Below are 14,377 nucleotides of genomic sequence, written 5' to 3' on the forward strand. Positions count from 1 at the left end.
TGCCTGAGAGGTGTACACCTCTTAAGGTGATGCCTAGATGGCTCACGCCTTTAAAGGTGGTGCCATAGAGGGCTCCGAACACCCCCCCCCCCAAGTAGGAGTGGGGTGTCACAAAGTAAAATTGTGACGAGAAAATAGTTAATAATATTATTGAAAGACGCTCGGCTATCAGCAAAGCTAGCCGACCGCGGAGATAAGGAAGGTACCGATGGCGCACCATCTTCCTAGGGCACAGCGGACCGTTGTCTGCCGTCCCTGACCTTCCATCTCCTAGGGCACAGCGGACCGTTGTCTGCCGTCCCTGTTCTCCCATCTCCCTAGGGCACAGCGGACCGTTGTCTGCCGTCCCTGACCTTCCATCTCCCTCGGGCACAGTGGACCATTGTCTGCCGTCCCTGTCCTCCCATCACCCTAGGGCACAGCGGACCGTTATCTGCCGTCCCTGTCCTCCCATTTCCCCAGGGCACAGCGGACCATTGTCTGCCGTCCCTGTCTTTCCATCTCCTTAGGGCACAGCGGACCGTTGTCTGCCGTCCCTGTCCTCCCATCTCCCTAGGGCACAGCGGACCGCTGTCTGCCGTCCCTGTCCTCCCATCTCCCTAGGGCACAGCAGACCGTTGTCTGCCGTCCCTATTCTTCCTTCTCCCCAGGGCACAGCAGACCGTTGTCTGCCGTCCCTATTCTTTCCATCCCCTCAGGGCACAGCAGACCGTTGTCTGCCGTCCCTATTCTTCCTTCTCCCCAGGGCACAGCGGACTGTTGTCTGCCATCCCTATTCTTTCCATTCCCTCAGGGCACAGTGGACCGTTGTCTGCCGTCCCTATTCTTTCCATCCCCTCAGGGCACAGTGGACCGTTGTCTGCCGTCCCTATTCTTCCTTCTCCCCAGGGCACAGCGGACCGTTGTCTGCCATCCCTATTCTTCCTTCTCCCTTGGGCACAGCGGACCGTTGTCTGCCGTCCCTATTCTTCCTTCTCCTCAGGGCACAGCGGACCATTGTCTGCCGTCCCTATCCTGTCTGTCCTTCCTTTTCCTACTTCACTGGAGCGGAACCGAGGCCATAAGGCCGATACAAAATTACATCAAAGTGGTGTCATCAGAGAAGAGAGCGACCTTCACGCCGTCAGAAGCACCAGGAGGTGCTGTTCACGCCAGCTGAGGCACAAAGAAGAAGGAAGAGGAACTTCGACTTGCCTCCTTCCCCCGCCCACATTACGACTGAGCGAAGTCATCCAGGAGCAACACCTGGGTATCGATCACCCACCTCTGAAGCTACTCAGGGTGTACGCGATACATTATCAAAATTTGGGAACAGAATAGTTCGGGCCTTGCCTATTGTTCTTTCCCAATCATATTTATATGATTTGTAATTTTATTCACTGAAAATGAAAAAAAATACTTGCAAAACACCAGCAAAACTGGAAAGTCATAGCTCTAGCAAATCTGAGGTAATCTGGTCTTCAGGAAATTCTCCAAGTATTTCTATTTTTTTTTTCATCATTTTCAGTGAATACAACTACAAATCATATAAATATGATCGGGAAAGAACAATAGGCATGGCCCAAACTATTCTGTATATTGTTTATTTTTTGTGTGGCAAAAAATAGCGTTCGCACCACAGGCTAAAATGTGTTTCCGGCTCTCAATCTTTTCTAGTCCTTGGCCTATGGCCTTGGACTTGAAAACCGATTTCGAGTCAGAAAAGTCTTATTTACGGTCCTAGATGCCAAATATACCATTCTTACATGGGCATCGTTCTGGGAGCCACATCGAAACTATTTTTCCACAGATTTCTACCTACCTTTATCTGATACAAGACCAAGATAACAAACTGTTGTCCATGACTCTCTCCTGGAGAGTTATCTGGCTAAAGTTATCTGTAAAGTTACCTGTGGAGCTATATTTGTAGAGTGTTTTATAGAGGTGTCTATGAAGTTATCTTCAGATCTATTTGTAAAGTTATCAGTCAAGTTGTCAAGCTATCTGTCATGTTGTAATGTTATAGTTCCTGGAGAGATATCATAAACTATTCATTCATCTCATTCAACAAATTCTAAAATTATTTTGAAGAATCAGTGGCTTTTACAATATTCAAAGTCATTATCATTGAATATGGAAATTTATTACAACATCACCTCCATAATATCAAAATAAATTGATGAATAACACTTCATAAACTGTCTTTTTTACTTTCCTTGCCCTATTACCATAGGTAAGGAAAGTATTGCTTTCCAAAAAAAATTAAGGTATCCTAATTTCATGTTTTCTATACGTTTCAAGGTCCCCTGAGTCCAAAAAAATGATTTTTGGGTGTTGGTCTGTGTGTGTGTAAGTGTGTGTGTGTGTGTGTGTGTGTATGTGTGTATGTGTGTGTGTGTGTGTATGTGTGTATGTCTGTGAACACGATAACTCCATTCCTAATTAACCGATTGACTTGAAATTTTAAACTTAAGGTTCTTATACCATGAGGATCCGACAATAAGAAATTCAATAAAATCCATTTCAAGATGACGGAAAAAATGGCGGATAATTACTAAAAAACCAAGTTTTTCACGTTTTTCTCGAAAACGGCTCTAACGATTTTCTTCAAATTTATACCATGTATAGCTATTTATAAGCACTATCAATTGACATGAGTCTCATTCCTGGGAAAATTTCAGGAGCTCCGTAATATTCTTGAGAAAAATGGTGGATATGACTAAAAATCAATGTTTTTCACGGTTTTCTCGAAACGGATTTAACGATTTCCTTCAAATTTATACCATGGATAGCTATTTATAAGCCCTATCAACTTGAGTGAGTCTCATTTCTGGGAAAATTTCAGGAGCTCCGTAATATTCTTGAGAAAAATGGCGGATAATGACTAAAAATCCATGTTTTTCACCGTTTCCTCGAAAACGGCTCCAACGATTTTCTTCAAATTCATACAAAGGATAGATATTCATAAGCACTATCAACTGGCATGAGTCTCATTTCTGGGAAAATTCAATGAGCTCTGTAATATTCTTGATAAAAATGGCGGATAATGACTAAAAAACCATGTTTCTCATGGTTTTCTCGAAAACGGCTCCGATTTTCTTCAAATTCATACCAAGGATAGATATTCATAAGCACTATCAACTGGCATGAGTCTCATTTCTGGGAAAATTCAATGAGCTCTGTAATATTCTTGATAAAAATGGCGGATGATGACTAAAAAACCATGTTTCTCATTAACGATTCATAAGCCCTATCAAATGACATGAGTTTTTTTCCTGGGAGAATTGCAGGACCTCCGTAATATTCTCGAGAAAAATGGTGGATAATTACTAAAAAACCATGTTTTTCACGATTTTCTCAAAAATAACTTAACCGATTTTTTTCAAATTCATACCCTGTATAGTTATTTATCAGCTCTATCAACTGGCATGAGTCTCCTTTCTGGGAAACCAATGGGGGGTCCACCCCATCCTTGGGAAATGGACTTAGTAACCTCCTCCTCGTGCATGAGGTAGGTAGGTAGCGCAGTTCATAAAAAGAACACATAGTCGAGATATTTCATCTGTAGAACAGCTTTTTTGATGACTTTGAAAAAATGACGACTAAAAAAATCATTGAATTTCACAATTATTCACACAAAGAAAAAGTACTTTGGAAACAATTATATATACATATATACAGAAGTCTGATCGTAGTTTCAAATATGAGCAAGGAAAGTTGTGTGAGAGTACCACACCAGATTTTTCCTTTAGGGCTACTCTTAAATATTGATAAAAATAGAAATCTTAGTACCCTTTTTAAATATTGTTCAGTCAGAACATATTCTGGCTATATGATGCCATTATCAAGTAATTAAGAATTGTACTTAGATTTCTATTTTTATTTTTATTCAATTCATAAACTTTCACATAAATTTATTGATTACAATTCCCTTGACTGTGAAAGTTGGTTAATTTTCAATTACCTTCATAAGCCCAGTCGCAGACTCCATTAAATATAACACCTGGCACTCCATTCAATGTCAACCTGACAACAGTATTGGGAGAATAGGGCGGCTCTGTATAGTAAATATCATTTTTGAACACGTAAATAACTGCATTGGATTTGGTTACAAACCGAGCAATTTGCACAGGTTCTCCACCAGCAAGAATGTGCTGAACACTAGAAAAAATATGATTATTATTAAACGAAAATCCAAATTAAATGCTGTAATTCACCTCGAAGACTTCTGCTACTGCAAGTATTGACAACAGGGTAAACAGGTAGATTGAATTTCGATGAGGGCTACTATTCAAAAATTATTTGTCAGTCCGGGAATCAAACCCAGTACCTCCCAATTGCCGGTCAGGAATGCTTACCCTTACACCAAACTGACAATCTTTGGATAGCAGCACTCACTTTATACGAAGTCATAGCGGCCAGCCTCTCTACAGATGGAAATTACTACTGAGATATTGCAGTTATTGAAATGCTAATTAATTAATTATCATTATTAAACGAAAATCCAAATTAAATGCTGTAATTCACCTCGAAGACTTCTGCTACTGCAAATATTGACAACAGGGTAAACAGGTAAATGGAATTTCGATTAGCACTACTATTCAAAAATTATTTGTCAGCCCGGGAATCGAACCCAGTACCTCCCAATTGCCAGTCAGGAATGCTTACCTTACACCAAACTGACAATCTGTGGATAATAGCGCTCACTCTATTGGTGTAAGGGTAAGCATTCCTGACCGGCAATTGGGAGGTACTGAGTTCGATTCCTGGGCTGACAAATAATTTTCGATTGGTAGCGCTCATCGAAATTCCATCTACCTGTTTACCCTGTTTAGTCCAGTCAATATAGATATTGTGATGTTATATTTTGTGCCCTGCTTGGCCGCAGTTGGTAGAGCAAAGATTTTTGGATAACACAAATATTTTTGTGACTCCTGAAAGAAAAATACCACCAGTTTCTTACCAGCTCTTCTAGGAGCTCGAATAATTATCTGTCTTTGATGGCTGCTTCAACAGTTCACAGTTCTCATGACTGATTTGGTCGACTCCACAAATATAGATGTTGCATGAGAGGTAGATAGATATAAGGGCTCTGATTTTTGTGCTAGACAATATGGTATCATCACCAATGCCACTCTCTACCATCTGACAAAGGGGTCAGCAGTGTAAGATGATACCGAGCAGAATCAGAATACCCAATAAATTCTATTAATTTGTATTGCTGCTGCAACTTAATACTATGACCCTTGAGTTCTTCCAAATCGGATGCGATTGTTCTGAATAATTAAAGCAAATCTTGAGAACATAGTATTTCCAAAGATTTAGTAATCAATTCTGTATATCACTGATTCATCCAACTTATTTGATGAAGAATATAGTTGGTTGATAATTTAAATAATACATCAATACTGGTAATAAAATAGACTATAACAAGATTGGTCATGCATGAAGATAGGATCATAAATATAGGGTATACCATTCAACAAATAAAAATATATAATTACATGAAAATATCAACAAGCAATAATAAAAAATAGAGCAACAAAAGTAGAAATAATAATGAGAGAAAATATATATATTAACCCACCGCCAGGCGCACTGCCGCACTCCGTGCGGCAAGTCGGTAGTTTTGCAAATTACACTGGAATGCATTGAAATAATGTCTTGGGAGCTAGGAGTAATCCTAGTTCATCATTTTTTCATTGTTTCTGCACTAGCAGCACTCATCAGTTTATATCCATTCAGTCGCAGTTGAGAAACAAATGAGTGAGGTCATTAAATGCTGCACAGAGTGCAGCGCGTGCCTGGTGATGTTACACTTTTTAGCTAGCTGTTACACAGAATTATAATCAGAAAACTTCACCCAGTAAACATGTAAGTATAATATATTATGTTTATTACCATCATACTACTGAAAAATGTTACTCTAAAGAAAACTGTCTCAAGTTTACTGTAAAATGCTTTTATATTTTAATTACGTTGATCGGGGAGCAATTTTTGGTGTTTCCCTGTATGCTCACACATTGTGTATTCATATAAATAAATAAATACATAAATATAAATAAATCAAATAAATTTGTAGAATCAATCTTTGTTTTTGATACAATACCTGGTACATACAAGATTTCATATTATTTTTATTTGTTCATGATAAATAATTGAATAAATCAGATGAATTTATGGAATCAATTTTTGTTTTAGATACAATACTTGGTACATACAAGATTTTACATTATTTCTATTTGTTTATAACAAATAAATGTATGATTCAAATGGATTTGAAGAATCAATTTTTGTTTTAGATACAATACCTGGTACATACAAGATTTTACATGTTCTTTATTTGTTTATTTTTTGCAGGGAACGAAATGCAGGCCTACATGATGATGATATTCTCCATTTTCTCCATGAATCGTCTGATGAGGAGCGTGGAGAAGAGAACATTTTTGATGATTCAGATTTGGAGAACAAATTTGAAGAAGAAGTGGTGCACCAACAGACTGAAGAAAGCGAATCTGACATATCTGTTGAATTAGATATTGATGAACCTATGGAGATAGCCCCTGATGGAGTACAAGGTAACCCTAATGATGATTTGGATGAAGATTTTAAATTTTTCATTGGCAAGGATTTGGAAACTATGTGGTGCAGCAAACCAGTTGCATCACAGGGCAGGGTAAAAGAAAAAATATAATAAAAGTTTTTCCAGGTCCTAAACAGGTGGCTAGGGAAACTGCTACTGAGATGGATGCTTTTTTGAAATTTTTTTATATAGAAATGATTGATTCAATAGTAACAAATACAAATATTTTCATTGATAAAAAACTTTCAAGTACAAACTACTCAAGAGAAAGGGATTGCAAAGATACCAATCGATCAGAAATAATGGCTTTGATTGGTGTGCTATTTCTCATAGGTGTAAAAAAAGGAAAGCACACCGATTGTCTTGAACTGTGGAATAGTGATGGAACAGGTATGCCTATTCTCTGAGCTGTTTTCAGTTACAAGCATTTTCTATTCTTATTGCACTGTCTCAGTTTTGATAACATTCACACATGAAATGAGAGAGAAAAAACTGACAGGATCACAGCCATTAGAGATTTATGTACTCAATTTGTGAACAACTGTCAAAAAAGTTATAGTCTTGGCAAGTTTGTTACAATCGATGAAATGTTAGTTTCATTTTGTGGGTGATGTGGGTTTGTTCAATATATTCCAAATAAGCCTGTCAAGTATGGCCTGAAATATTATGCATTATGTGATAGCCAAACCTTTTATATTTGGAGTGTTGAATTGTTCTGTGGAAAACAAAGACCAGGCCCACATGAAAAGTCAAATTCAGATGTGGTAAAACAACTGATTGACCCTATCAAAAATTCCCATCGCAATCTGACTACAGACAACTACTACAGCAGTTATCCATTGGCTACTTACTTGCTAGAAAATGGCATCACATTTCTAGGAACTCTAAAAAATAACAAGAGAGAAATTCCCCCTGAACTATTACCAATGAAGCCACGACCAATAAGTTCATGCCTTTTTGCATTTCAATACGACATGACACTTGTTTCTGTGATGACAAAAGTTAATAAAGGCGTTATTTTGCTATCAACAATGCATGATTCAGATGAAATCGATGAGGCCACAAATAAATCTTTGATAAATATTGATTACAACAGAACTAAAGGTGGAGTTGACATAGTTGACAAAATGTGTGCATCATATCCAACATCAAGGATTACAAAGCGATGGCCAATGGTATGTTTTTTCCGTTTTCTTGACATAAGTGCGATAAATGCTGGAGTAATATTTTTCAGCAACCACCCTCAGAGGGTGACTCGAAGAAAAGATTTTCTGAAAGCCTTGTCTTTTGGGCTGATGAACTGTCACCTTTGTGTATGGGCAACAATGACAAATCTTTCTAATTATGTAAAGCTGTTTCTCAAAAAATATCGGTAAGAACCTGCTCGCAATCAAGAAATTGAAAGAAGAGTTGGACCCTGTCATCTATGTGGAGGTCACAAATGGAATAACACTACAGTTAAGTGCAACAAATGTTTCAAGCATGTATGCAAGAGTCATTCTGCAAGGGAAATTGTGTGCCAGACATGCAGTGCCGAAAATGATGATGATTAAACAGACAAAAATTAATGGCCTTACTTACTTGGTCTAATATGAATTTCAATTTTGTACATATTAACAACTATTTTACCAACTTATTGACTTATTATTGACCAACACTTTTATTTTGTGTACATTCTGTTCAGTTTTTATATTGTGTTAGAAATTTAAGGCTATGTAATAAATGTGAATGATGGCAAAAACAAAGATCTTTCTTCATTCATAATTTCCCACTTACAGATACGGTAACAAACATATTGATGGAAATATTGGTTTTCTAAAATTTCACATGGAGCCCGGTCGTGTGACTAGGAATGGCATGCCCGGCGGTGGGTTAAGAAAAAATATCACAGACAGCTCACTAAAAAAATATACTTTGCTTATTTGCATTAATTGATATATCATGTGCTTTTTTAATCAGCATACATTCTTTCAATTTATACAGCTCAGTTGTTGACTTGCTATTGCTTGTCAAATGAAATTTATCAATCTCACTTCCAATAAATATGAAAAATATAAATATTAAAATATATCTCAGGGCTTGGGTTCAGCCTCTGGTGGAATTACCTTATTTTTCCTCTCCCTATCATTTATATGATGTATACTTATTATATCAATCAATAAAGAATAAAGAATTCAGATAAATAAATTTATCCTATAAACATGAGCTTCATAAAAATTCTAAAAAAATACTGATAAAAAAGATATATGAGTGAGCATATATGATAAATCAAATATTAATAAATATTTCATCTGTGCATACTTAAATATTTAATCTCATAAATTGTTCTTAATAATATTCCCTTTATGTTTTAATATTTGCGCTAATCTCAATATCAATTTTAATACTTAAATAACCCTTCAACGAGCTAGCTTTATTTAACTGTGATTATTTCATAGCACTGAGGGCCCTCCTTAATAACTTTTCAAATAAACTCATGTGTTGATTTTTCACAATTACGATGGTGATTTGGATTCTTTTCGGTGTCCTAGGCCTTTTCTGGTGGGCTGCTGTCGTCTTCTCCAATGTGATTATTCAAATTTAATGACACATGTCATACTACAACCTTACTGAGTCTTATGGAATTTAATTTTTAATTATTTAAACAACTTTGAATTTTTTATGTGAAATTATTTAAAAAGGGATCTGATCTTATGCTCTCAAAATTGGTGAGCATCCCTGGTGACATCTGGCAAGCAAGTGGGTCTGGATCCTCCCCTATTCTTTTACAACCATACTTCCAACTTTTCAATTCACATTAAATTTTAATATTTACTCTCATTGGTGGATTTTAAATACTCAGCTATGACATAATTTAGTACTGTCAAATAGTCCAAACAATAATATTGTATCAATATCCATTGAGTCAGAATTCATCTCTCAACTCTCATCCCAGCACCTATTAATATGTACAGTACACATATTGGACTATAATAAGCAAACAATTATCATATTTCACTCATATCTCTTTTGGAAAGTAAGAGTTTTCTTGCAAACTGTGCAAAGAAAACTCTGCTGGGATTTTGTAGGATTTGAGTTGGAAAGATGATCATTATCACATTAAAATGTACAATAAAATCATTACTTATCGAGTAGAACACCAAAAAAAGCATGATGGCAACTCACCCAGATTTCATTTCTATGACAGTGGTAATACATAAGTGTGAATTTGCATAAACCTGAAATGTAATTTGGCAAGATAAATAATAATCCTAAAGATAAACCTCACATGATTTCTGCCTCCAGTGCCTCAAATTATCATGAGTTATTAGACTATGTCAAAAGGAATTGAAAATCAATGCTTCTAAAATTCTATCAACAAGGTTTCTTAGTGGAAAAATATAAAGTTTTTGTTTCCTCTCATAGATTCCTATTACAGAAGAGGCCCACATCTACCCCTCTCTCTAATCTCCAAATCAATTCATCTTCAAAGGTTCAAATTCCAGGTGTTTTGTAGATAGTTCATATCTCAGCTCTGATCAAGTAATCGACTTTTCCTCACTCAAAATAAATATATGATCCCCTTCATCCATTTGCAGAATATGTCTTGATATCCTGGAAATCTATAATAAATTTATACATAAAGAAACAGTTAAATATCATTTATTCATCAGTAGATTGAAAAGGACAGACTATGACCAACATTGATATCACAACAATGTCATTCGATGACATCACCAATCAGCTGATTGATGATGTCAGAGATCAGCTGATTGATGACGTCATAGGTCAGCTGATGGGGTTGTGGTTGGGGGAGAGGGGTATGATGTCACAGGGGAGGGGTGAAGGAGGTTGTGATGTTATTGTCGGTCACAGTCTGTCCTTTTTAATCTACTGATAAGTAATGGATATTCAACTGTTTCTTCATGTATAAATTTATTACGGATTTCCAGAATATCAAGACATATCCTGCAAATGAATGAAGGGAATCATACATTTATTTTGAGTAAGGAGAAGTTGATGACTTGATCAGAGCTGAGATATGAACTATCTACAAAACACCTGGAATTTGAACCTTTGAAGATGAATTGATTTGGAGGTTAGAACAAGGGGTAGATGTGGGCCTCTGCTGTGATAGGAATCTATGAATCTAAATCTTTCTAACCTCCAAATCAATTAATCTTCAAAGGTTCAAATTCCAGGTGTTTTGTAGATAGTTCATATCCAGTACATTCATAATATTCATCCAGTTTGTGAATGACGACAGGGGGTTGATTATGCAACCCGTTTCACATCACATTCTCTATCTAGGCATTGCAATATTATGAATGATGAAAGAGATCATTGATCTAGTTGTGAATAAAGAAGAAGGGGATGATTATGCAACCCACTTCACATCATATTTTCCTTTCTAAGCATTTCAAGGAGAGACACTATCAAAGTTTCATAATTGACTACTATGTTAATAATAGTCTAATATTAAAATATTATTATAGTTACTCTTGTTCAATTGAGGAATAACATTAGCTTATCCAAATGGGGTAAGCTGATAAAAAAATGTCTAGAGTCAAACTTCTACCTATAGAAATCAATAGTGGGTGAATTGATAGCTGTTTAAGCCCCTTAAGGGGTATTATGCCTGAGCAATGTAATATACACCAACAATTACAACTGAACTGGGGGTGTTCCTCTCTAGAGAAAATCAATAGTAGGCTTGACTAGACAGTTTGCATGCTTGTGGGTATTATGCCTGAGCAATGTAAACTATAGTTTCATTTACAACTGAACTGAGGTGTTCCTCTTTCTAGAGAAAATCAATAGTAGGGTTGTCTGGACAGTTTGCATGATCATGGGTATTATGCCTGAGCAATGTTATAATACCAATTACAACTGAACTGAGGTGTTCCACTTATAAAATCAATAGTAGGTTTGTCTAGAAAGTGGGTGCATGCATGCAAATTTAAAGGCAGGAATTTGAGTTTGAGGTTAGGTTGTTGTTGGGTGGGAAAATAGTTTTGAGGTTAGGTTGGGCAGGAAATTTAAGGTCAGGTGACATCACCAATCAGCTGATTGGTGACGTCATAGGTTAGCTGATGGTGGTGGGGTGGGGGGAGAGGGGTATGACATCACTGAGGAGGGGAGGAGGAGAGTTGTGACATCATTATTGGTCACTGTCTGTCCTTTTTAATCTACTTTTATCTAATCAATCTTCACCATAACACAACTTCCAGAAAAGTAACATGGGACTGAACACAGAACTGTTCCAATTAACTTGAATACTGCTAATTAAACTCTTCAAAAAGTGGGATTGTCAATATATAGGTGTATGGTATTGAACAATGTGCAATCCATTATTTTGTGTTGTGTGAACATAGCAAGAATGATGAAATGACATACAGACTATCACTGCAAATCACATAATTAAAAAACTAACGTTTCCTCTGATTTGTTGCATGAATATTAAATAATTTTGTCTCTTCAAAATTCATTCCAGATGTGTGAGATATCATGTGAAATTCCAAAATCATATAACTTACTCATATGAAAAATGTATCAGCTATAACATAAAACTTATTAAAGAGGACACAAGCAATAAGCGTTCTGTGTATCACAATTTCAGGGCCTCTGATATGACCCAAAGACTGCTTTTAAGGTGGGACCAACAATTAATGTGTCCATCCGAAAAATGTAATGCCAATCATGATACTGAGCTTGAAATCATAGGTAGTCATCAACAATAAATCAGTATTGATATAATAAGTACTTTCTAAACTGTTTACCAAGTCTTTACAACTATGTATTATTATCACTTGCCTCAATGCAATCATGTGGGATCAAAGTCCATTGTAGATCATCAGAATTACTAACTATGTCCAAGTAAAGTGAGAAATTACTCTGAAGCAACAAAAACCAATCAATTGAATCAGTATGGTAGTCATACAATGAGAGCAAAATACAGGCATAAACTCATCACTTTGCAACAGTACACAGGAAATAAAAAAATCAACAGGCTCGTTCTACTTGCAAGTTTACAACTTGCATCCATAACATTCAACTTATTGTCATAGAGAAAAGAAAGCATAAGCTATGGATAGCATATGCATAGAAACAGGAGGTCCTGATAGAAAGCCTAGGCTATGTGTTGAGTATAATAGTTGTAACTTGATTTAATAGTTATTGTGGTATCACTGATTGCAATGTGAAACCGGCCTTAGGGCGTTGGTCATTAGGGAGTTATATGTATATAAATTATATTTACTGTACTAGTTGAAATCTATTGTTGGGTTCTATTTATTGATTCAATTTTAGGTTTTTAGTTGAAAAGCAATAGCTTTAAAGTCATTGAACTGTTATAACTGAATATAGATATTTTTACTTTCCTTGCCCTATTACCATAGGTAAGGAAAGTATTGCTTTCCGAAAAAAATTAAGGTACCCCAATTTCTAAATTTCTATACGTTTCAAGGTCCCCTAAGTGCGAAAAAGTGGTTTTTAGGTATTGGTATGTATGTGTGTGTGTGTGTGTGTGTGTGTGTGTGTGTGTGTGTGTGGTGTGTGTGTGTGTGTGTGTGTGTGTGTGTGTGTGTGTGTGTGTGTGTGTGTGTGTGTGTGTGTGTGTGTATGAGTGTATGTGCGTCTGTGTACACGATATCTCATCTCCCAATTAATGGAATGACTTGAAATTTGGAACTTCAGGTCCTTACGATATAAGTATCCAACACAAACAATTTCAATCTGATGCAATTCAAAATGGCAGCTAAAAAGGCGAAAATGTTGTCAAAAACAGGGTTTTTTGCAATTTTCGTGAAAACGGCTCCAACGATTTTGATCAAATTCATACCTAAAATAGTCATCGATAAGCTCTATCAACTGCCACAAGTCCCATATCTGTAAAAATTTCAGGAGCTTCGCCCCATCAATGCAGATAGATTCCCAATTATCCGGCTTCAGATACAATTGAAACAAAGTAGATTGAGCATGAAAATCTCTACAATTAATGTTCAGTAACATTTTCACCTAAAATTGAAAATAAGCTTTAAATTCGAGAAAATGTGATTATTCAATGGCAAATTATTGTTGATTCTATTAAATCATTCACTATGAAGACATAACAGACCTCATGTGTGTCTCCAGCGTTATTGCCCTGTCACCAGCTGGCTCAAATCTTTGAATAGTAGACTTAAGATGCGCGGGAACACTAGCGTCAGGTGATCAATTTTCATAATGGCAAGGAAAGTTGTGTGAGTGCGCCACACCAGATTTTTGGTTTCTGATACAGTACTTACACTGGTACAAACTGCTTTTTAGTTTAACCACCAAGTTCAATTTCGCAAAATCAAACAGAGTTTTTCCTACAGTCATTCAAAGCTTACATGTGATCCTTATGGGAGAAGATTTGTGAGCTGGTCACAGACAGAAATAAAAATCAGCTGTTATAGTCATTGCATCATACAACAGCCGTCAGTACATAGTAGACAAGAGTGTGTGCTACTCCATAACTTCCCATGTATTTTATTGTAAATGCGTCGGCTAAAAACAAAAATCTAGTGTGGCACACTCGAAGACCTTAAAGATGCATAGACTCACATGCAGCGCTAGTGTCATACTTGGAATTGAAATCGGCCATTGAGGGGGCAACCTATAAGATTATTACATACCAATGCCTTTGTAATCTATAATATTCCAAATATATAGATATAATATCTTGTGCTAAAATACCCCAATGGCAGCCTTCAATTCCAAGTAAGAGTTATCATTGGGAAGGCATAGGCATTATGGGTCTATATCTCTTTAAGGTCTTTAGGCGCACTCACACAACTTTCCTTGCTGTTATGA

At 36.6% G+C, this 14,377-nt stretch overlaps 1 protein-coding gene across 3 annotated transcripts in view; it reads right to left on the bottom strand.

Annotated features, from left to right (window-relative positions):
* LOC111060758 (venom dipeptidyl peptidase 4-like) overlaps window positions 1-14,377 on the bottom strand; it is an 81,530-nt gene that overhangs the window by 56,820 nt on the left and 10,333 nt on the right. For 2 of the 3 annotated variants that reach the window (XM_039424772.1, XM_039424774.1), the window contains exons 3-5: window positions 12,356-12,436; window positions 9,728-9,780; window positions 3,944-4,140 (exon numbers count right to left, since the gene is read on the bottom strand). In XM_039424772.1, the coding sequence (XP_039280706.1) occupies window positions 3,944-4,140; window positions 9,728-9,780; window positions 12,356-12,436 (331 nt within the window). The remainder of the gene's footprint in view (window positions 1-3,943; window positions 4,141-9,727; window positions 9,781-12,355; window positions 12,437-14,377) is intronic. The other variant, XM_039424773.1, reaches the window with a different exon arrangement.

The sequence above is a fragment of the Nilaparvata lugens genome, chromosome 3 (genome assembly GCF_014356525.2).
Source record: "Nilaparvata lugens isolate BPH chromosome 3, ASM1435652v1, whole genome shotgun sequence".
Lineage (NCBI taxonomy): Eukaryota > Metazoa > Arthropoda > Insecta > Hemiptera > Delphacidae > Nilaparvata > Nilaparvata lugens.